This window comes from Amblyraja radiata, chromosome 15, assembly GCF_010909765.2.
Source record: "Amblyraja radiata isolate CabotCenter1 chromosome 15, sAmbRad1.1.pri, whole genome shotgun sequence".
Taxonomy (NCBI): domain Eukaryota; kingdom Metazoa; phylum Chordata; class Chondrichthyes; order Rajiformes; family Rajidae; genus Amblyraja; species Amblyraja radiata.
This window is the reverse complement of record NC_045970.1, coordinates 44,832,842-44,857,917: the sequence shown is the minus strand read 5'-3', so window position 1 is coordinate 44,857,917 and position 25,076 is coordinate 44,832,842. Positions and strand designations below refer to the sequence as shown.

Sequence of the window (25,076 nt, the reverse complement as noted above, 5' to 3'; positions counted from 1 at the left end):
CTAGTTGCTGCAAAAAAGTGGTGAACACTGCCCAGTCCATCACGGATTCCGACCTCCCCCCCATCGAAGGGATTTACCGGAGTCGACTGCCTCACCAAGGCAGCCAGCATCAGCAGAGACCCACACCACCCTGGCCGCACACTCATTTCACTCTTGCCATCGGGAAGAAGATATAGGAGCCTGAAAACTGTAACGTCCAGGAGCAGCTTCTTGCCTACAGCCATCAGGCTGTTAAACACTGCAACCTCCAAATAAGCTCTGAACTACATAGACTAGGGGGCATATTGGTTTTGTCCTTGTGGAATATTATTGTTTGTTTCTTCTTTTTATGTGTGTGTATATTACACACACACGCACGCCGCACGCACGCACGCACACACACACACACATATATATATATATATATATATATATATATATATATATACATACATACACTGAACTTTTTTTCTCATTCATTATATTGTTTACCAAGTACTATGTTTACATATTCTGTTGTGCTGCTGAAAGTACGAATTTCATTATTCTGTCTGGGACATATGACAATAAAACACTCTACTCTCCCTTGAGATTCTTCATGTGAACAAAAATCATTTGGAAATAGGTTCTGCACCTAATAGAGAAGGACTTATTACATTATTGATATCATGGTGCAAATTCTTCTGACGTTAATAAACACAATGACAGATTTGTTGCCAATTAGGCCAGTCACGTCAGCTCAGAATGTGTCTGGAACAGTGACATTTTGAAATGACTTGTCCTCAGAAACTATATTCTTTTGTTTTTTTAATTGCGGTGGTTCAACGTTCAACGTTCCCAGGCTGGGCATTCCCGACTAAACTGGCCACATTCCCATTTTGAGATTCTACCGATTGTATTGGTTCAGGGAACCTCTCTTCACCGGCTCATTTCCATTGGCACACAAGCCAACTTTTGCATCAAATATCTATTTAATTTTCTATTAAGAAACTGACTGGTGTCCACCAAAGCAATAGTTTAGTTCAGTTTAGTTTAGTTTAGAGAAACAGCGCGGAAACAGGCCCTTCGGCCCATAGAGTCCGCGCCGACCAGCGATCCCCGCACACTAACACTATCCTACACACACTAGGGACAATTCACAATTATACCAAGCCTATTAACCTATGAACCTGGACGTTTTTGGAGATAATCAACAATGAAATGTTTTGGATGTCATTTCTTATTCGCCTTCGGCAATTTTAAACCAGGAGACCCAATGGCACCATAACCTTCCAAAATGTTAATTCTTCTTAATAAATCAATCTCAAGTTGTATTAATAAAACTAACAGTTACCACTCTTAAAAACATCAGCAAGTACAAGCAGTACGACCAACAAAACCAGAAATAATCACGTCCTAATGCACGGAATAATCGCACTGACAAAAGGTAGACTTGTGATTATGTAAATTATTTTTAACAGTAGATTAAGGTTAATATTCAGTTCTTACACCTTACACATCCTTGTCCTTAACTTGCTGTGCACACAATCTTCTGTCAATATCGAGTGAGAGGGAAAAAGGTGAGAGGGGAAACTATTAATTGGAACGCAAGGGCAACATTTTCACACGGTCCTGTGTGGTGGGTGTATGGAACAAGCTGTCAGAGGAGGTAGTTGAGGCAGATACTATAACAACCTTTAAAAGACATTTGGACAGATACATGAATAGCAAAGGTTTAGAGGGATGTGGGCCAAACGTAGGTAGGTGGGACTAGAGTAGATAGGGCACCTTGGTCGGCATGGGCAAGTTGGGCAGAAGGGCCTGTTTCCATGCTGTTCTACTCTATGACTCTATAGAGCTGAAGGATTTGGACCATGTACAATTTGTTTCTTAAGCAATACATTTTCAGGCAGACCTTTTGATGCAATTTCCAAAGGTGGCCAGTGGTGCAGCTGGTAGACTTGCTGCCTCACAGCTCCAAAGTCCCGGGTTCAATCCTGACCTCAGGTGCTCTCTGTGTGGAGTTTGTCCGTTCTCCCTGTGATCACGCGGGTTTCCTCTGGGTGCTCCGGTTTCCTCCGGCATCCCCCAAAACACAACACGTGGGCCAAGCGCAGGCTCGGCGATCGTTTCGTTGAACACCTCTGTTCAGTCTACCTGAACTCTTGCTTGCTAAACACTTTAACTCCCCATCCCATTCCCACACTGACCTTTCTGTCACGGGCCTCCTCCATTGTCAGAGTGAAGCCCAGTGCAAATTGGAAGAACAACACCTCTTATTTTGCTTGGGCAGTTTACACCCCAGCAGTGTGAATATTGACTTCTCTAACTTCAAGTAACCCTTGCCTTCCCTCTCTTTCCATCCTCCCCCCTTCCCATTTCTCTGACTATTCTGACTGTCCTCATTTACATTTTATCTCTGTTTGCTTTGTTGTTACCTTCTCCCAGCTAACAATGATCTATTCTACATTTTCCATGTTCTTCATCCCCTTTGTCTCATTTTCACATCTAACACTTCCTTATCTCTGTATCCACCTCTCCCCTGACTAAGTCTGAAGAGTGGGTCTCGACCCGAAACGTCACCCATTCCTTCTCTCCAGAGATGCTGCCTGTCCCGCTGAGTTACCCCAGCATTTTGTGTCTTTCTTGGGCTTATTGGCATCTGTAAATTGCTCCTAGTGTGTAGCAAGTGGACACAAAAGTGGGATAACAGAGAACTAATGTGAATGTTGACATGGACTGAGTGGGCTGAAGGGCCTGTTTCCATGCTGTATCTTTCTTTCTTTCATTCATTCATTCATTCATTCATTCATTCATTCATTCATTCATTCATTCATTCATTCATTCATTCATTCATTCAATTGTCCCGTAAATAGGAATACTACCCATCAAGTATTCGACTGTGATACAGTTGAAAATGCAATGTAGAAAGCAAATGCAATGTTAGCATTTATTTTGAGAGGGCTTGTGAACAAAAACAGGGATGTAAAGCTGAGGCTCCATAAGGCGCTGGTCAGGCCGCATTTGGAATATTGCGAGCAATTCTGGGCACCATATCTGAGGAAGGATGTGCTGGCCCTGGAGAGGGTCCAGAGAAGGTTGACAAGAATGATCCCAGGAATGAGTAGGTTAACATATGATGAGCGTTTGACGGCACTGGGCCTGTACTCACTAGAGTTTAGAAGAGTAAGGAGATACCTCATTGAAACGTACAAAATAGTGAAAGGCTTGGGTAGAGTGGCGGTGGAGAGGATGTTACCACTAGTTGGAGAGTCTAGGACTAGAGGTCATCGCCTCAGAATTAAAGGATGTTCTTTCAGGAAGGAGATGAGAAATCTCTTTAGTCAGAGGGTGGTGAATCTGTGGAATTCTTGTCCACAGAAGGCTGCGGAGGCAGTGGATATATTTAAGGCAGAGGTAGATAGATTCTTGATTAGTGTGGGTGTCAGGGGTTATTGGGAGATGGCAGGAGAATGGGGTTAGGTAGATCAGTCATGATTGAATGGTGGAGTGGACGTGATGAGCCGAATGGCCTAATTCTGCCCCTATCACATATCACCTCATGATCGTATACCTCGGGCTAATAATGGGAAAAAAGCTCATACTTAAATTCTGGAAAAATGCGCCTACACCAACAATAAAAATGTGGATATCAAATATGTTTGAAACACTACATCTGGAAGAGATGAGATTCCTCTTAGCAGGTAAAGCAGACCAATTCCAAAAGACGTGGTCTACGATTTTGGAACTATTACAAGCATAAGGTGCAATAGTAATTTTATAAATAAATAAATAAATAAATAGATAAATAAATAAATAAAAGGTACCAGGATCCGGCAACGGGGACGGGGGGTAAAAAAAACCCCCCAACAAAAACAGACTTGGTTGGTAGTCCCCTTTCTGCGGAGTTTAATGTTATAATAGAGCGATTGTTTCTCCTTTCTTTTTCCTTCTTTTCTAAGGTCTACTTTCTTTCTTTACTTCCTTCTCTAACTTCTTTTCTAAGGGGCTTTATTTTCCCAACACTCTCCTGCACCTTCACGACTCTTGCGCACTTTCTTTACTTTCTTTACTTCTATCTTTTTCTTAAAGCTCAAAAAATGAAGCGGTACAAAAAATGTATTAAGACATATGTGTTGTGTAGTATTGTAACTTACCGTACTTCTAATAAATTAAAAAAATTTTAAAAATTAAAAATTAAAAAATTGATCTTATACCTTAGTGTTGACAGCGAGGGAGGCTCCCTGTTCCAATAGTACAGATGCTACGTCTTCATGACCTTCCCGAGCAGAGATGTGCAGCGGCGTGTAGCCAGAGGTGGTAGCTGCATCTGGAGACGCTCCGTGTTGCAGCAACTGCTGTACGATGTCAGCCTTGCCCAGGCGAGATGCAATGTGCAATGGAGTTTGGTCATCCTGTAGATGACAGAGGAACGTTAGAAGACCACGTGAAATACTGTCGGAGGGAACTGCAGGTGCTGGTTGACACGGTAAATAGACACAAAATGCTGGAGTAACTCGGTGGGTCATGCCCGAAACGTCACCCAATCCTTTAGGATTGACATGAGGAAAAAACGTTTTCGCCCAAGGAGATGTGAATCTGTGGAATTCTCTGCCACAGAAGGCAGTGGAGGCCAATTCACTGGATGTTTTCAAGAGAGAGTTAGATTTAGCTCTCAGGGCTAATGGAATCAAGGGACATGGGTAGAAAGCAAGGGGATTCTGATTTTGGATGGTCAGCCATGATCATATTGAATGGCGGTGCTGGCTCGAAGGGCCGAATGGCCTACTCCTGCACTCATTTTCTCTGTTTCTCTCCAGAGATGCTGCCTGGCCCACTGTGTTATTCCAGCATTTTGTGTCGGTCTCCTTGAAATACTATCCGGCTACAGGGAAAAAGCAGAATTGCCAGACGAAACATCCGCTAATTGGAGAGCTGATACGAGCTGAAATTTGTGCTGACGTATATAATGTATAACTAATATAGTACACACTATATAATATAAAATATAAGATGTAAAATATAACATATAATGATGATATGTAAAATTGTCTTTTGCATTACATACAGCAATAATGGAACAAAAATGCAATCTGTGGTCAGCAGACAACAATAACAATCTATATTTATTAAAACATGTTCCTGGATTTGAACCATATTTGACAAAGAATGTTAGGGAAGGGAGGTGGTGTGGGGTGAGGGGGGGGGGGGGTGGGGGGGGGGGGGGGGTTGTGTGGTTGATGGGGGGTTGTGTGGTTGATGGAAGGATGGTGGGCAGAGGAACATCTTACTAACTTTGCACCCATATACAGCGCCACAACACTTTCCAAACACTGTGTAGGAAGCAACTGCAGATGCTGGTTTAAAGGAAGATAGACACAAAATGCTGGAGTAACTCAGCCGGTCAGGCAGCATCTTTGGAGAGAAGGAAATGTGTGACTTTTTCGGGTCGATCCGAAACGTCACACACTCCTTTTCTCGAGAGATGCTGCCTGTCCCCGCTGAGTCACTCCAGCATTTTGTGTCTACTTTCTAAACACTGGGCCACAAAGTCGGCTCTGGGAATGAATCTGGTGGCTCTAGCGGGGCCAAAGTTCCAGAGCCCGGGAACCAGGAGTCAAATTCGACCCGCCGATTTCACTCGGAAATGATATATTTAATGGGGCATTATGACCTGAAGTAATATTACATGCACGGTGCTTTAAAAACTGTGCCAAACTCTTCTGGTAACAGAAGGGATGCTGGAATCCTGAACAAAAAACACACTGCTGGAGGAACTCGGTGGGCCTGACCAAACTAGTTCCTCCAGTTAGACTCAACAGGCCTGAGTAACTCAATGGGTCAGGCAGCATCACTGGAGAAAAGGAATAGGTGACGCTTTGAGATGAAACCCTTCTTATGGCCAAAATGTCACCTATTCCTGTTCTCCAGAGATGCTGCCTGACCCGCTGAGATACTCCAGCATTTTGTGTCTATCCTGGATGTAAACCGGCATCTGCAGTTCCTATGCAGTTCCTCCAGTTGTTTGTTTCTCAGTAGTCAATTGGCCCTGTGATCACCTCCATTAACACATGATTTCTCCATGGACTGACGTTTATTTCCAAGCCTAGTTGAGTGAGTGACTCAATGTTATTTTCATGTTACCTTGGCTTTGGCTTCCACCAGAGCTCCGTTCTGGACCAGGAGACGGACTACATCTGCTTGTCCCGCCCGGGCAGCCATGTGCAGTGCTGTTTCTCCTCTCTGAAACACGGTACGTACAGGACACAGATCAAAATACATTTAACGCCACTTACAATTACAACCACATGCATACCAGTCTTCCCTCCCACATTCAGAAGTTTCTAGTTTAGTTTAGTTTAGAGATACAGCACGGAAACAGGCCCTTCGGCCCACCGAGTCCGAGCTGACCAGCGAACCCTGCACAATATCACTGCCCCATGAGCACTAGGGGCAATTGTACACTTACACCAGGCCAATTAACGTACAAACCTGTACGTCTTTGGAGTGTGGGAGGAAACCGAAGACCTCGGTGAAACCCTACGCAAGTCACGGGGAGAAGGTACAAACTCCGTACAGACAGCACCCTTAGGCAGGATCGAACCTGGTTCTCTAGCGCTGTAAGGAAGCAACTCTACCGCTGCACCAACGTGCCGCCACTGTGCTAATTTCTGCAGCCCACATCCTGACAGTGCAGGAAAGTTACACTCAGCTACCGATCCACTCTGGCACAGCGGAAGCACAATGCACAGCTGGTAGACGCACAGCTGGGTTCAATCCTGACCTCGGGTGCTGGCCGCGTGGAGTCTGGAAGTAGACGCAAAATGCTGGAGTAACTCAGCGGGTGAGGCAGCATCTCTGGAGAAAAGGAATGGGCAACGTTTCGGGTCGAGACCCTTCTTCAGACTTGTTTGGAAGTTCTGCCTGTGACTGTGTAGGTTTCAGCAGGTTTCCCCCTTTGTCCGAAAGCTGTGTGGTTTGGCAGGATAACAGGCCAATTGTAAATTACCCCTGGTGCTTGTTTGTGAGTAGCAGAATCTGGAGGGGGTTCACAAGAAAGCGGGGAGAAGATAATAAGGCTTTAGCTTGGTTTAGAGATATAGCGTGGCTGACAGGTCTTACCCCCCCCCCCCCCCACCGAGTCCACTCTGACTAGCATTCACCCATACACTAGTTCGATCTGACACACTAGGGACAATCTACAGAAGCCAATTATTATTAACCTACAAACTTGCACCTCTTTGGATTGTGGGAGGAAATACGGAGAAAGCCCACACGATCACATGTAGAACGTACAAACCCCATGCAGACAGCAACCCGTAGTCAGGATCGAACCCGGGTCTCTGGTGCTGTAGGGCAGCAACTCTACCGCTACGCCACCTTGCCGCCCCTTCGGTTAATGTAAAGGGCAACCATCCAGGGTTAAAGTAGGGTTAGAGTGGTTCATGGAGAGCGATGTCGGAAGGCCAAAGGGCCAATTTCCATGTTGTATCCCTTCATGACTCGAAGCCCCAGCTCTCTCCAAATAGGAGCACTAGAAGGGGTTGCATTCTAATATTGCCACTGCTGAAGCAACTTCTCATGGTAATTTGCGAGTCCATCAATGGCTTGGTTTGAAATTTCTCATCTGGATCTTCCAATTGCTGACGGCAACACCCCTATCTTTCAGGGAGTAGAAACTATAGACGCCCACTCGCCCAGGTCTAGATGCAAGTCCGATCCTCACTGCCGTGCTAAGCTGGTGAAGTTGGCCTGTTCAAGCTCTCCGCTGGGGCCAAAGCCCCGAAACAGAACTGCGATGAGCAACTTTGTCCAATGGATTCATTGCCAAGTTCTCAGGTCAATAAATCCCAGCGTTGTCAGACATCCCGATCCCAAGAATGAATGAAACAAACGCAGCCAGGAACCGTTCACCGTCCCCCAGCGGTTGCACTGATTCCATTAACAGATGTTCCAGGTCAGAGTGCAGTCGCAAATTCCTGTGGCTTACTTTTAACCCCGTTGTTTTCAAGCCCGAACTACAAATTTTCTACTTAAAGTCTGCTATGATCGCCAGCCTTTGTGTGAGCCAAGAGCAGTTTGCAAACACATCCAATATGGAATGCACAGTTTGATTCCAGTTAGTGCACAGATTTCTGATCTGAGAGGAAGTAATAGACTACAAATAGCCTACTGGTCACATGGTCATTCATAATGGCAGCTGACATCAATGTTGTCAGGATAGTGGTATTATAAACTAAATCTGAGAACAATATTACTGATAATGGAATTAGTTTTGTTATTGATGCACAGAATGCTCTGTACCAAGTTTTTTAATTTCGATTTTTAGGCTATAGACTTTAGAGATACAGTGCAGAAACAGGCCCTTCGGCCCACCATGTCAGTGCCTAGCAGCGATCACCCCGTACACTAGTATTATCCTACACACAAGGGACAATTTACAATTCACCTACACGTCTTTGGAGTGTGGGAGGAAACTAGAGCACCCGGAGAAATCCCACGTGGTCACGGGGAGAACGTACAAACTCCACACAGACAGTATCTGCAGTCAGGATCGAATCCGGGTCTCTGGTGCTATAAGGCAGCAACTCTATCGCTGCGCCACCGTGCCACCCTTTCTGGTAGCAAAGGGTGAAATAGGGACCGATGATCACAACTTTTCTTCAATGTGAATCAATCTCAGGGCATTGTTTTATCAACATTATGAATTTAAAAGGTATATGTTACTCTGCTTCAGCCTCTGAGTCATCAGGACATCTCAACATGATGTGACTTCACTCTCAGTGCCTGGGTTTTTGTAACTGTGTTCCAGGCCACTGAGGTACCAGCACTTCACCTTCCACTGAAGCAGTCTGTGTCTTGAATGGCTGCCGGAGCAGGGTAGGAAGATAGAAAATAGGTGCAGGCGTAGGCCATTCGGCCCTTCGAGCCAGCACTGCCATTCAATATGACCATGGATGATCATCCATAATCAGTACCCCATTCTTGCTTTCTCCCCATATACCTTGATTCCATTAGCCCTAAGAGCTATATCTAACTCTCTCTTGAAAACATCCGTTGAATTGGCTTCCACTGCCTTCTGTGGCAGAGAATTCCACAGATTCACAATTTTCCCGGGTGAAAAGGTTTTTCCTCATCTCAGTCCTAAAATGGCTCACCCCTTATTCTTAAACTGTGACCTTATCCTTGAACTGTGTTAAAGGGTAACAAGGCAGACTGCGTATGGATGTGACGTGAAAAATGATAAAGTTTGTTTCTTTATTTGCAAAGAAACGAATCACAAATTAGCGGATCCAGAAGCAGAACAAATTCGGTGGAATTCTCTGCCTGTCTGTGGAATTCTCTGCCTCAGGTGGAGGTAGGTTCTCTGGATGCTTTCAAGAGAGAGCTAGATAGGGCTCATAAAAATAGCGGAGTCAGGGGATATGGGGAGAAGGCAGGAACGGGGTACTGATTGGGGATGATCAGCCATGATCACATTGAATGGCGGTGCTGGCTTGAAGGGCCAAATGGCCTACTCCTGCACCTATTGTCTATTGAACGACTCCAATATTAAGCACGTCTTGGGAACCAGCCTGGATTGTTTCTGAAGAAATCTGACGAGTCTTAGACCTTTAATCCTATGCTCTTCTACTGAGAAATAAAAACGACACAATGTGCTGAAATCTCAGTGGGTCAGGCAGCATCCCTGGATGGGTGAAGTTTCGGATCGGAACCCTTGGTTCTTGGTTTCTTGGTCCTCCAAAATATTCCAAATGGAATTTAAACTGGAGGTGGTGAAGGGAGGGCTTAAGCCAGAAAGGGTTATTGGGAAGAAAGAGCTACTTTAAATTTAGTTGCATCTGACAGCTCCAGGGATGCTGCCTGACCAGTTGAGTTACTCCAACACTTTGTGTCTTTTTCTTTGTAAACTACATCCTTATTGTATATATTCATATATTTAAAAAAAAATCAATAAAGTTTATTTTTGGAAAAAATATATCACAAATTTGGGACACCCCAAATCACACAAGTGTTTCTTAAATCCTGTATTGTCGGATAAACCAGCTAACATCCAGCACAGCAAAGAGGTGAATGTCTAGATCTCATTTCTTTGGCAAGAGAATCCTCTTTTGCATCCTTTTAGTAGTATGGTGGGACTTTGTTCTTATATTGACTTGCAAGATGTAATGGGGCTTTAGTGTAACAGTTGCACTTCAATAACCTAAGACGTTGATTTAATTTAACGCGGTCAGGATACCAGGAGGTAAACTTTGGGTGACTCTGCTTCTGCCAACGAATAATCGCAGGGAACACAAGATCAGAGAAGCACAGGAAGGTTCAGTGACTAGAAATTCCGCATCTGCATCTAATTCTCTCATCGACGCTTCTATTGAACGAGCCTTTAAAAATGCTGGGAAATTCTTGCAAGATGTTTTAGTTATTTTAACCTTTTGTGAATCTGTGTTCCAAGCAAGGTAATAGAATGCTTGATCAGAATTCTCACAAATGGCACTCCAGTGCATTCCTTTCCAAATCCAATTATTCAATCTGATCTAAACATAATCTGACGTGGGGCTAAATTAAAGCAAAGCCAATCGGGCGGGGACCTTAGAGACAGCCTTTCTGCATTAAAATAGTTTATCTGCAAAATGCAATTGGTATTAAAAACAATTCCCTGGTGTTATCTGATCGTTGCTAGGTGACAGTTAATGGAGCTGTGGGAATGAGAGGGGACAATCTGCATCCTCACTTTCTTTATATTTTCATAGGTTCATGAGTTCTCGGGGCAGAATTATGGCCATTCGGCCCATCAAGTCTACTCCGCCCATTTAATCATGGCTGATCTATCTTTCCTTCCCAACCCCATTCTCCTGCCTTTTCCCCATAACCCCTGACACCCATACTAACGAAGAAACTGTCAGTCTCGGTCTTAAAGCTATCCATTGACGGCCTCCACGGCCATCTCTGTGGCAATGAATTCCACAGATTCATCACCCTCTGTCTAAAGAAATTCCTCCTCAACTCCTTTCTATAGGAACGTCCTTTTATTCTGAGGCTATGCCCTCTGGTTTTAGACTCTCCCTCAGTGGAAATATCCTCTCCACATTCACTCTATTCAGGCCTTTCACTATTTCATGCAGCATTGAAGAATGCCCTTTACTCCATGTGCCCACCTTATCAACACCAAACCATGCCAAATGCTCCCACTTACCAGCACTCGATCTGCACCCAAGTGGTTTAGTTTAGTTTAGAGATACAGTGCGGAAACAGGCCCTTCGGTCCACTGAGCCCGTGCCGACCAGCGATCTCTGCACATTAACACTACCCTACACGAACTAGGGACAATTTTACATTCATACCAAGCCAATTAACCTACAAACCTGTACGTCTCTGGAGCATGGGAAGAAACCGAAGATCTCGGAGAAAACCCACGCTGGTCATGGGGAGAACGTACAAACTCCGTACAGACAATCACTCCGTAGTCAGGAGCGAACCCAGCAACTCTACCGCTGTGCCACTGTGGCGCCCGTGATCAAGTGCTCATCGAGTTGTGAGGAGCATTTTTAGTTCCACCATTCTTCAACGTTCCAAGTTCGCACTGTGCCTTGGTCATGGCACATGTCCTCGTTTGCCCTCTCATCTTGTCACCAATTAAATTTATGCCTCTTAATAATTAACTTCTCTGTTTTGAAATATCGCCATGGGACATTTTCTGTGCTTGCAGGGAACACAGTTTAAAGTCACTTCCAAACTATGACACTGCTAACGGTGCAGCTTTTTTTCATGACGAGAACTGATCGCACACCATCCTTGTTTTGGAATAACATCTTATTTGGAAAATGTTCACATCATTGCAAAAACTGGGAACAAAAATATTACATTTGCCTCCTCCCTTACCAGGAATTTTGTGATGCGACAATAATGGAATTGTTGACTCATCAAAGCGATCGTCCAGTTGTCAGTTGCCAAACATTTTAATTCCCCTTCCCCCTCCCCTTCCCATTCCCACACTGACCATTCTGTCCTGGGTCTCCTCCACTGTCAGAGTGAGACCACACAAGGAACAGCACCTCATATTTCGCTTGTTCAGCTTACAACCCAGCCGTATGAATATTGATTTCTCTCATTTCAAGTAACCCTTGCATTCCCTCTCTCTCCATCCCTCCTCCACCCTGGCCATCTTGCTAGTTTCACTATTTGTTTCCCTCTTCATCAGCCAACAATGGGCCATTGTGGCCTCCACTTTCCCCGAGTCATCGGTGCCGACTGTGATTTGTACCTTTTCATACCTCTAATTTCCCTCTCCCCTGACTCCTAGTCTGAAGAAGGGTCTCGACCCAAAACGTCACCTATTCCATTTCCCCAGAGATGCTGCCTGACCCGCTGAGTTACTCCAGTGTTTTGTGTCTATCACATTGATCTATTACGACAGACCAGGACAACATTAATCGTGGCTATTTGTGGTTATTTTCCTTTGGATTTGATTAAAATGATAAAATAATGTCCCACGTCGCTCAGGAAACAATGGTTAAACTTTCTCCCTTTGTAAGTAAAGCCATAAAATACAATGTAGTTATTCCCTGCTCTCATATATGGACAAAGTCGCCCTTACCACGTTTGTTGTATTTGGTGATGCTCCACGTTGCATTAACTGGGTGACAATGTTTGTATGTCCCATAAATGCAGCCACGTGAATAGGTGTGAGGCCCGACTGCAAAGAATAAGATTGAATCCACATATCACAACGAGTATGTTTCTCATCAAGATTTTACAGCAGTAAACCGTAGACAAAACAGACACAATCAAGGGCAGACACTCTCAAGCACATCACGCACAAAGTCAGTACATATGGACACTAATACACATGGACTTCTATCGGCATGTGGATGGACAAATTCACAAACATATGAAGGCTTGCTTGGGTATTCAAATTAAAACCCAAACCCAATCACAGCCATTGTCAACTTAAGCTGATCTGAACCCAAGTAGTTTTCTGTGTAGGAAAGAACTGCAGATGCTGGTTTACACCGAAGATAGACACAAAATGCTGGAGTAACTCAGCGGGACAGGCAGCATCCATGGATAGAAGGAATAGGTGATGTTTCAGGTTGAGACCCTTCTGCAGACTGAGAGACACAGAGATGTGGAAGGGTAAGGTGTGAAAACAAGAAAACGTGAGGGCGATCCGGAAGTGGCGGCGCTGCCCTGGCAGCAGCGGCTCGCCTGCAGTCCGTTTGTTTTTACTTTTTAGTGTTGTTTTTTTTTCGTTTTGTCTATGTGGGGGGGGGGGGGGGGGTTGAAACGGGGCTTGCTGTCTCTCCCTTCGGGGGAATGCGACTTTTTTGTCGTATCCCCCTTCTCTGCCTCCGTCTGCGCTGAGGCCTAATGGCGGAGCTGGCGACCTCGAGACTCCGGAGGCAGAGCCAGTCAGGACTTGCCCTGGGCTCGCTCCCGTGAGGGCGGTCCGGCTCGGGGCTGGAATGGCGCTCCCGTGAGGGGCTGTGACGCTCCCGTGAGGGCGGCCTGGCGCGGGGCTGAGACTCTCCCGTGAGGGGCTGTGGCGCTCCCGTCGGGGCGGCCCAGCCCGAGGGTGGAATGGCGCTCCCGTTGGAGCGGCCCAGCTCGAGGGTGGAATGGCGCTCCCGTCAGAGCGGCCCAGCTCGAGGGTGGAATGGCGCTCCCGTCGGAGCGGCCCAGCTCGAGGGAGGAACGGCACTCACAGGGGCTGGAACGGTGCTCCGGTGGTTGGGAAGGAGTCTGGCGGCGGTGACCTGAGTCCTAGGTTCAGCCGCGGGCCAGCGGCTGCGTCCGCTGGACTGGAGGGCGGCAGCTTCGACCACCCCGGGCCGCGGTGTTTGAGCCGGCCCGTTTGCGGGGTTCGGTGAGCCGCGGGACTGGTTGTACCATCGCCCGGTGGGGTATCACCTCAGCGCAGAGAGAGAAGAGGAGGGAAGAGACTGCAGCCCTAAGATTTTTGCCTCCACCACAGTGAGGAGGTGTTTGGAGGACTCACTGTGGTGGATGTTAATTTGTGTTTGTTGTTGTTTATTATTGTATTATTGTATGTATGACTGCAGGCACGAAATTCCGTTCAGACCGTAAGGTCTGAATGACAATAAAGGTAATTCTATTCTATTCTATAAAATCAAAGGGGACGATGATCAAGGAAAATGTAGAATAGATCATTGTTAGCTTGGGGAAGGTGACAACGAAGGATATGTAGATACATTTTTAATCAGGAGGACAGTCAGACTGATCGGAGAACTAGTAGGGGGGAGGGATTGAGAGAGAGGGAAAGCAAGGGTTACTTGAAGTTAGAGAAGCCAATGTTCATACTGCTGCGGTGTAGGCTGCCCAAGCAAAATATGAGGGGGTGTTCCTCCAATTTGCGTTGAGCCTCACTCTGACAGTGGAGGAGGCCCAGGACAGAAGGGTCAGTGTGGGAATGGGAGGGGGAGTTAAAGTGTTTCGCACTTATAATTGGTTTGTAACCTGGACACAGAGAGGTGATTGCAGAAAAGTGGATGACAGTGCATGGCTATCCAAGGCCAAGTGCATGTGCCTATCAGACGGCACCTGCAATAATACTGAACAAATCACCCTGTCCCCATCCAAAGCCAAATGTTTGATCACAACATACACTTGATTGGATCCATTGGGCTTAATTTAGGTAGCCAAGGTCAACAAATAAACACTTGCGTGTTCTTTTTGAGAAATAAATATCAATGATTAGAACACGCACTTCATTCATAAAATTATAATTACACGAAGGGTAAAGACATTCATGCACAGGCAGACATAATCACGCATGAAAAAGCATTGATCTGCCAAAGCAGAAATATACACAAATGCATGTGCGCAGACACACATTGGCAGTCACATGCATCAGTGCGCAGTTCAAAAGATGCACCCACGCAGACATTCATGCAACCATAGCAAGAGACAAAGATAACAATGCGCAGCCACACCAATGCAGAAATACAAAAATCACATCAATACATGAATATGCGAGCAACCAACACAAAATAACAGCGCGCAAGCTTATCTTTGCGCTAAAATACAATGCACCATCACATCAAAAGCACATGCACAGTCAATCAATAAAAACATGTATACACACAATGGATCGATAACAATACTCCCAAACTCACAAAAATCTGCATGCACAATTTACAGAAGCAGCAGAGAAATAAAATATTATAGATGCATGCACACAATTAATTAAAAAATGTACATGTGCATTAATTCGCCCATGAGCAATCTCATCAACACACAAAGCTGCTAACAAAACGATCAACAGCCAAGCACATCAAATCATGGAAATGCACTCATAAACCAGTACTCCAAAAATAGCAATGCAAAAGCGCATCAATGTACAAAGCACGCATATAAAACACACGCATCAATATCCATCACACATTTAAATGTGCTGATGTTACCTCAGTTACTGCCTGAATTGATGCTCCATATTTCAGCAACAGGTCCATTACTTTAATCCTGTTTTTCTTACATGCGATATGAAGCGGGGTGAAACCATTCTACAACAGATTCAAGGTTCATTATTTATTCAGGTACTTAGCAATCACTATTTTTGCAGTTGACCATTTCAAAATGATCTTTCCCCCCCCCCCCCCCTTTCATCACAAAAGCTCCTCTCTCCTGCCGCTGCTTTTGACTTCCCAGAGTGTAACAAAGGAAGTAACGAGGACACTTTGAGGAATGAAGAGATTAACATTGGTGCTGTTGGGCCTGTGTTCATGGCAATGTAAATAACAGCCGCCTTTTGTTACGCCATACCAACCTGGCAACACTTCCCCGTGCGTGACTATATAGCAGTTTCATCAAGCAAGATTTCATGACCTGGCTAACAAAAGCACGACCGGAGAGCCAAGCTTTGGATAGCATCTCAAGGGAAGGGAGAGTAGCTGAAAAGTTTAAGAAATTCCAGATCAGCAGGAGAAAACATGGCTGCCAGTGGAGAAGCAAACTGAAGTTGCAGACAAAACTCAAAAGCTATCGGTCAAACGTTCAAATTTACTGGGATCTTTTAGGTTGCATAATCTTTCTGACTCTTTTCTTTCCCCATATACATACCAGCAAAACTTTTTTCACCCCCCATCACTTATTCACTATCCCCCCTGGTATCCATGGTAACTGATACACGAGCCCTTGTTCCCCTCTTGCAGAGTGACATTGATTCTCTCTCCATTCCTCAAGGTGTCATTTACCTATCCAGTCCCTTCCTGCTTCTCAGGCTGTGCCCATCCCTCCTTTTATTTGCTTAGATATCTGAGCAGCGACACAAGGAAAACCGACACTTTAGCATCAGAAAGAAAGCCCCAACCGCTGAAAAAGCATTCTTCAGACGATCACTGCTAGTGCCATAAATATATATCTTTCTTTAAATTTCCTACAAAAATGTTCACATTTGGTGGGTTAATACACGGGTTTTAAGTTCAATCTATAAATCCAGAACAAGCTTTTTGGAACCGTTTTAAAAGCTGTTTGTTGTAGGTTGCTTATTGATCGAGATGCCTTGCAGGAAACTTTGAGGTCATTATTAACATGGTCACTATTGTGATCTGTTGCAGACTCTGTCTCTTTTCGTACCTTGCTCTGAACTACTTCACATACAAATGAAGGGCAGGAAGCATAGTTAAGGATGCCTGCTAAACAGGCCATTCCCTGCAGGAAAGGTTTAGAGGGATATGGGACAAAAGCGCGAAGGTGGCTCTAGCTTAGACGGGGCATCTTGGACGTTGGGCTGAAGGGCCTGTTTTAATGCTGAATGGCTTTGACTCAATTCTCTTCTACCTTCTGGGATGTAGCACCTTGAAAGCCCAGAGGCTTATGAGAATGATCCCAGGAATGAGAGGGTTAACATATGATGAGCGTTTGACGGCACTGGGCCTGTACTCGCTGGAGTTTAGAAGAATGAGGGGACACCTCATTGAAACTTACCGAATAGTGAAAGGCCTGGATAGAGTGGATGTGGAGAGGATGTTTCCACTAGTGGGAAAAACTAGGGCCAGAGGTCACACCCTCAGAATTAAATGACGTTCCTTTAGGAAGTTGAGGAGGAATTTCTTTAGTCAGTGGGTGATGAATCTGTGGAATTCTTTGCTACAGAAGGCTGTGGAGGCCAAGTCAATAGATATATTTAAGGCAGAGATGGATAGATTCTTGATCAGTACGGGTGTGAGGGTTTATGGGGGAGAAGGCAGGAGAATGGGGTTTCGGTGGGAGAGATAGATCAGCCTTGATTAAATGGCGGAGTAGACTTGATGGGCAGAATTGCCTAATTCTGCTCCTATCACTTATGACCTTATGAACATATGTCCAAACCTAAGAACAGCTTATTCCCCACTGCTATCAGACTCCTGAATCAATCACCTCTTTCCTGGCTGTTTCCCAGTGTTGATGCCATGTACTCTTATTCCTAACACTACCTCTTTCCATTATTATACTGCAATATTTTCTTGCATACTATCCGGATCTGCTCTACATTCTGGAACTACTCTGCTGTTTTGCATTCTTCACTGTATTTATCGTATTGATGGTTAATGTGAGGTTACAGTTTACTCTGTGAGGTTCATATGAACAAGGAACAGTGGCCCAGCAGGGACATAGTTGCTGCCTGACACCACAAGATTCCCACGTTCCCATCCTGGCCACAGGTGCTATCTGAATGGAGTTTATAATTCTTTGACTGCGTGGGTTTTCTCCGGGTGCTCTGGTTTCCTCCCACAAGGTTTGTAGCTTAATTGGGGCTTCAGTCAAATTGTAACTCGTCCCTAGTGTGTGTAGGATAGTGCTCGTGTACGGGGAACGCTGGCCGGCGCGGTCTTGGTGGTTCCGCGCTATATCACTGAAGTCTAAGAGTCTAAAGTCTGAAGAATCTCATTGCATCCTAGTGTGCAGGACAATAAACCTGGACTAGTCAATGGCCTGTAATGTTTCTTTGTGGCAATTTAAGATGCCTAATCTACAAGGTCATTAAAAACACTGTCCAGTCCCCACCTCATCCAACTATATCAGAAACATAGGATATATCATGACTGATGAATTTGGAAAAAAGTTCATAGAATTTCGTCATCGACATCTTGCCTTTATTAATCTGAATAGTTTGAATGATGCACACTAATTGCCACTCGCTATCCTCGCATCTTCCATAAATTGTATTTATTGCAAGCTGGCAATATTGTGTACATAGTGACTTCCAAAGTGTGAAAACGCACACCTCCAGATTCAGGGACAGTGTCTTCCCAGCTGTTATCAGGCAACTGAATCATCCTACCACAACCAGAGAGCAGCGCTGAACTACTATCTACCTCACTGGTGACCCTCGGACTATCCTTGACTGGACTTTGCTGGCTTTACCTCGCACTAATCATTATTCCCTTCTCATGTATCTGCACACTGCACACGGTTCGATTGTAATCATGCATTGTCTTTCCGTGAACTGGTTAGCACGCGACACAAGCTCTCCACTGTACCTCGTTGGACGGGACAATAAACTAGACTAAATGATACAGTATTGACATTTTTCACACTTTCTGCAGAAGTCTTGAAATTAAATTCTGTTTTCACGACACCAAACGGTGAAATTGCCTCAGCAAGGACGGACAAGTATTTATCTGTCACATCTAAAACCTTCAGACCGCTTAAAAAAGCTGCGCAGCTATTCAATTATATAAGATGTTCTTCATTACTGGCCTGGAGGCACATGTAGCAGCCAATGTACACCCAGTGGGATCCCAGATATGATAGTGGATGAAATATAATAATGCCATTAGACAAGAAAAATCAACAGCCAGCATTTGGACTTAAAGGACAGGCTCAGAGATTGACGGTAGGAGATTCAAACGTCGCTTTCAAAAGAGTAATTAGAAAAATATATGGGCTGTTGCAAAACAAAAGTTGATAATGGGACAAATTAGATGAGTTGATGGAATCTGTGGCAATGGTTCTTGAAGTGCAGAACAAATCTCTCAGCTGGGGACGGCACATTGACAACAGCTGGTTGAGCTGGTGCATCACTGCGCCAGAGAACTGGGTTGGATCCAGACCTCAGGTGGTGCCTGTGTGGAGTTTCTCCCTGTCTCCCCGTGACTGCGTGGGTTTCCTCCGGGTGCTCCGGTTTCCTCCCACATCTCAAAGACGTTCGTTTTGAAGGTTAAGTGGCCTCTGTAAATTCCCCCCCCCCCCCCCCCCCGTTTGTCGGGAGTGTTCAAGTTCAAGTTCAAGTTCAAGTTTATTGTCATGTGTCCCTGATAGGACAATGAAATTCTTGCTTTGCTTCAGCACACAGAACATAATAGGCATTGACTACAAAACACATGAATAAATAAACTGATAAAGTGCAAATAACAAATAATGGGTTATTAATGTTCAGAGTTTTGTCCGAGCCAGGTTTAATAGCCTGATGGCTGTGGGGAAGTAGCTATTCCTGAACCTGGTCGTTGCAGTCTTCAGGCTCCTGTACCTTCTACCTGAAGGTAGCAGGGAGATGAGTGTGTGGCTAGGATGGTGTGGGTCTTTGATGATACTGAGTGGATGCGAAAATGGGATAACATAGAACTAGCGTCAAGGGGTGATGGATGGTCAGCATGGACTCAGTGGGCCGAAGAGCCTGTTTCCATGTTGTTTAGTTTAGTATAGAGATACAGCGTGGAAACATACACTTCGGCAGACAGAGTCCGCACCCACCAGCGATCTGCGCACATTAACACTATCCTACACACACGAGAGACAATTTACATTTATACCAAGCCGATTAACCTATAAATCTGTATGTCTTTGGAGTGTGGGAGGAAACCGAAGATCTGGGAGAAAACCCACGCAGGTCTCGGGGAGAGCGAACAAACTGCGCTCAGACAGCGCCCAGAGATGGGATTGAGAGGGGGATGTCGGATTTTCAGAGTCCATGTGTGCTCGTTACTCACCAGTGCTTTGGCGTTTGGGTTTGCTTTCTTTTCCATCAGCACCTTGGCGACTTTGTAATGGCCGCAGTGGGCGGCAACGTGCAGCGCTGTCAAGTAGTCATTGGTCACGTCATCTACAGGCACGTCATGGTGAAGCAACAGCTTCACTGAGTTCAGGTGATCTCCCTGGGTTGCCATGTGCAGTGGGGATAGGCCATTCTGGACAGGGTTACAAAAAGACAGTGAATGAACATGGACGCACTTGCTCACTTGCAGTTTAATACTTTCCATTGACAACGGCAGATTTTAGCCTGACAGACTTATCGCAGTGTTAACGTGCCACCATTATCACCACAGTAGCATCATGTTTTATTCCTTTAACACCCGTATGACTACCACCTAAAAAAGGACACAAAATGCTGGAGTAACTTGGCGGGTCAGGCAGCATCTCTGGAGCACATGGATGGGTGATGTTACAGAAGAGGCTCCTGGCCTCAAACATGTTTGGCACTGATGTGCCTGACCCGCTAAGTTACTCCAGCACTTTGCGTTCTTTTTTAGTAAACCAGCATCTGCAGTTCCTATCACTTACGCTACTCGCCTGAACCGCCTGAGCTCCACACCCCACAATTACTTACCAAAGACCAGGGGATCACACATTGAAATGTCAAAGCTTACTCATGAGAACTTGTAATGACTGTCAGCTCCAGATAATTCCCCAAATCATAAAGCAAAATTTAAAAAAATAATAATTATCAGATAATTCAAATTAAACAAAGAAAGAAACTCGATGATATTTTAAAATAAAACAGCCAGGTCACTTGAAATGTGAGTATCCTGAGTAAATTAAAATCTTTACAAAGAATTTAGAAAATGACAAACTCCAGATGCAGAGCTAAAAGGCACATTCTCTCAGTGAAATAGGCATGACATTTTTCTCGACACAGAAAGGAAATGTGATCCTCTGGCCTCACGCTGAGTTTTACACAATACTGACTTCAATATGCTGAAGACATGTATCCTCACTTCACAGAAATACAATAGTCGCAACGGAGCGGAAGAAACTAAAATGGCCAAAGTAATGGAACACAGATACTACAAGCTGTACCGAATGGAAAAGACAACCTGCCATTTTCTAAGATAGACACAAAATGCTGGAGAAACTCAGCGGGACAGGCAGCATCTCTGGAGAGAAGGAATGGGCAACGTTTCGGGTCTTCAGACTGATGTCAGGAGAGTGGCGGTACAGAGATAAAAAGTAGTCGGAGACAGTAACACTGGTCAGAGAACTGGGAAGGTGGAGGGGATGGAGGGAGAGGGAAAGCAAGGGTTACTTGAAGTCAATGTTCATACCACTGGGATGTAAGCTGCCCAAAATAAGAGGTGCGCCAATTTGCGCTGGGCCTCAGTCTGACAATAGAGGTGGGCCAGAACAGAAAGGTCAGTGTGGGAATGGGAGGGGGAGTTTAAGTGTTGAGCAACCGGGAGATCAGGTAGGTTTAGGCGGACTGAGCGGAGGTAATAGACATAGACATAGAAAATAGGTGCAGGAGTAGGCCATTCGGCCCTTCTGTAATCAGCCGAGCCTGCTGCCACCTGCCATTGTCTATGTGTAGGAAGGAACTGCAGATGCTGGTTTACACCAAGGATAGACACAAAATGCTGGAGTAACCTGTCAGGTCAGGCAGCATCTCTGGAGAAAAGGTATAGGTGACGTTTCGGGTCGAGACCTTTCTTCAGACTGAGTGCCAGGGGAAAGGGAAACGAGGTGTATAGGCGGTACCTGGAACAAATGAATGAAAGATATGCCAAACACATTGATAATCGAGGAAAGATGGAGTCCATTGTTGGCTGTGGGGTAGGTGATAACGAGTTACACAGACAGTGAAACTCAATTGGATGCCCCCCCCTCCCCTCTTGTCGTCGTAGTAGTTTCACTGTCGCCCTGTTGAATTTCACTCTCTGTATAACTCATTATCACCTACCCCACAGCCAACAATGGACCATTGTGGGCTCCACCGTTCCTTGCTCATCGTTGCTTTATGCATGTCTTTCATTCATTTGTCCCATGTCATTTGGGGGCAATGGATCAGCGTTCTCGTCGCGCCCCCCGTCAGTACCCAGGCTCGCCTGGGGAAGCCAATGATCCTCCCAGCAGACTAAATTCTACAAGACGACGCCTGAGAGCCAAGTCAAAAGAATCCTAGTCATTATCCCAAAGCCGAAAGCAGCAACAACGACCAGCCTCAAGAGCACCTGGCAGTTGCACCTGCTCTCCGAATACTACAACTGAATGTTGAAGGCCTCTCTGCAGCCAAGTGACACCTCATCGAAGTCCTCGCCCACCAACACTCCATCGACGTCATCTGTCTCCAAGAGACTCACGTTGGGCACAGAGGAAGCGGGCCGTTACACCATCAATGGCTTTGATCTTCTTTGCTATTCAGGACTGGACAAGGCCCCTGCTTGGCCAGCCTTCACAAATGGGGCAGCAGCCCAACCGCACGGTGTGCTTGTTCAAGAGGCAACTGCTTGGCTAAAGGACTTTGCATTCGCTAAATAAATAAAATTTGTCCCATGTCCCTTCCATTGTCTAGTTGACTCGCTCACTCTCGCCCTCCTGGTGGCGGTGGCTTTTTGCTGGGATTTGCAGCAACTGTTGCTACTCCCATTTGCTAGTCCGAGTATTGATGAGAGTGGCAGCAGGTTATTATTCCACTGTGTGAGTCACCGTGAGTCAACCTGCTCAGGGGGACAGGCTCGCGGGTTGTGCCGTAACATCAAGAGGAGGGAGGATCTCTCGGAGTTTTCTTATCATTATCAGTTCTGGGCTCCGTGTTGTCGGAAAGATGTTGTTACGTTGAAAAAGGGTTGGGAGAGGACTTACAAGGATGTTGCCAGGACTCCACAGTCTGAGCTGTAGGCAGAGGTCGAGTAGGCTGAGTCTCTGTTTCCCGGAGCGCAGGGGGATGAGGGGCGATCTTATAGAGGTGTACAAAATCATGAGAGGAATAGATCAGGTAGATGCACAGACTCTCTTGCCCAGGGTGGGGGAAATCAAGAACCAGAGGACATGGGTTTAAAGTGACGTGGGAAAGATTTTATAGGGGTAACTTTTTCACGCGAAGTGTGGTGGGGGTCTGGAACGAGTTACCTGAGGAGGTAGTTGAGGCAGGGACTATCACAAGCAATTACATGGATAGGACAGGTTTAGAGGGAAATGGGCCAAACCCTGGCAGGTGGGAATAGTATAGATGGGACATGTTGGTCGGTGTGGGCAATTTGGGCCTGTTTCCACGCAGAATGAGCCAATCACTCTATTTCCTGTAGTTGATTGCAGTGCCCCATAGTGCCATCAACTGATGGCATAGGTTGGAATGACAACAATCAATAAGCATATGAGATACCACCAAGTATTTTCATTTCATACTGAGAATTGGCCCATTTTCCAAATCAAACTACTATTCTTTGAATTAGAGAAACGTTCATAGATCAACATTCCAATTGTTGGTTCACTAAACAACATTTAGCTTGTACCTGCAAAGTTATAAGAATCGCAGCATCTGGGTCAATTGTTGTTTATCTATTGAGCTGTTCCTTGTAAATAAGAAACATTTAAACAGGTACATGGATAGAGCTGGTTTAGAATGGTATGGGCTAAACACAGGCAGGTGGGTCCCATTTGCTTTAAGGCATGGGACAGGTTGGTCGGTGTGGGAAAGTTGGGCCAAAGGGCCTTGCTCTATGACTATCCCAACCCTGCAATAGGAATGTTTCTGGATTTCCCTTGTTGACCTCAGCAATTTTGCCAATGTTTTCACCCAACGGCACGTGGACAAAAACATGTGCTTTAAGGCATGCCTTAAAGCAAATAAAACAATTTCAGTTCAACTGCAGAATGACCTACTTTTGTCTTGGAAAGGATTGGAGCTCCTCGATCGAGCAACATTTCCACCACCTGCTCATGTCCACTCCGTGCTGCACAGTGGAGAGGTGTCAAGCCATCCTAGCAAAGGAATCAGAGCATTATTGCCAGAGTCTATAACAGCTTACACCATCACTCCCACTTTACGCCAATTACCACTCTTCAACAGTAGTGTGAAGACACACACCTCCAGATTCAGGGACAGTTTCCTCACAGATGTTATCAGGCAACTGAGTCATCCTAATACAACCAGAGAGCAGTCCTAAACTGCTACCTCACTGATGACCCTTGGGCTATTCTTGATTGGACTTTGCTGGCTTTACCTTGCACCAAACCTTATTCCCTTATCATGTATGTATACACTGTGAATAGATCAATTGTAATCATGTGTTCAAAAGGGAACTGCAGATGCTGGAATATCGAAGGTACACAAAATTGCTGGAGGAACTCAGCGGGTGCAGCAGCATCTATGGAGCGAAGGAAATAGGCGACGTTTCGGGCCGAAACCCTTCTTCAGACTGATGGGGGGTGGGGAAAGAAAGAAGGAAAAAGGGGAAGAGGAGGAGCCCGAGGGCGGGCGGATGGGAGGGAGGGAGGAGACAGCTAGAGGGTGAAGGAAGGGGAGGGGACAGCACAGGCTAGCCAAATTGGGGGAATTCAATGTTGATGCCATAGGGGCGCAAGGACCCCAGACGGAATATGAGGTGCTGTTCCTCCAATTTCCGCTGTTGTAATCATGTATTGTCTTTCCGCTGACTGGATAGCAGGCAACAAAAGGGCCTGTCCCACTAGGTCGTCATCTGTGCCTCATTTATGTGCCATATGTAAAATAGGTTGACGCGTCGTTATGCGAGACGTCGCGCGCAAATCACGCGTCATCATACCGTCTGGTGCGCGTGACGTCATTAGAATACCGTGCAGCGCACGGCGACACATTGTTACGCACGGTGACGTAACCATGCAACACCACGCAATACACGTGAGACGTCGGGACGTCAGCGTGCGGCGCCAATGCATCAGCGTGCGTACGTGATACGTCACGCAGGTGGCGCACAAGGATTTCGTGCAGCACAAAATCCTGGAGCGCCGCGTGATACCGCGCGCAACTCCGCACTCCTCCACGCCTCTCCATGCGCCCGTCCTGCGCTACCCACATGCTACCTGTGCATCATAAAACGACGACCACATTTTTGGAGGTCGCGTAAATAGCGCCCAAATGACGGCCAAGTGGGACAGGCCCTTTAAGCTTTTCACCTCGGTACATGTGATAATAAGCTAAACTGTAA

The 25,076-nt window shown here is 45.7% G+C and overlaps 1 protein-coding gene across 36 annotated transcripts in view; it reads right to left on the bottom strand.

The window, feature by feature from the left end:
• ank3 (ankyrin 3) overlaps positions 1-25,076 on the bottom strand; it is a 523,147-nt gene that overhangs the window by 129,722 nt on the left and 368,349 nt on the right. For all 36 annotated transcript variants that reach the window (XM_033034307.1, XM_033034304.1, XM_033034328.1 and 33 more), the window contains 6 exons: positions 23,773-23,871; positions 19,887-20,084; positions 15,381-15,479; positions 12,554-12,652; positions 6,103-6,201; positions 4,176-4,373 (listed from right to left, as the gene is read on the bottom strand). In XM_033034307.1, the coding sequence (XP_032890198.1) occupies positions 4,176-4,373; positions 6,103-6,201; positions 12,554-12,652; positions 15,381-15,479; positions 19,887-20,084; positions 23,773-23,871 (792 nt within the window). The remainder of the gene's footprint in view (positions 1-4,175; positions 4,374-6,102; positions 6,202-12,553; positions 12,653-15,380; positions 15,480-19,886; positions 20,085-23,772; positions 23,872-25,076) is intronic.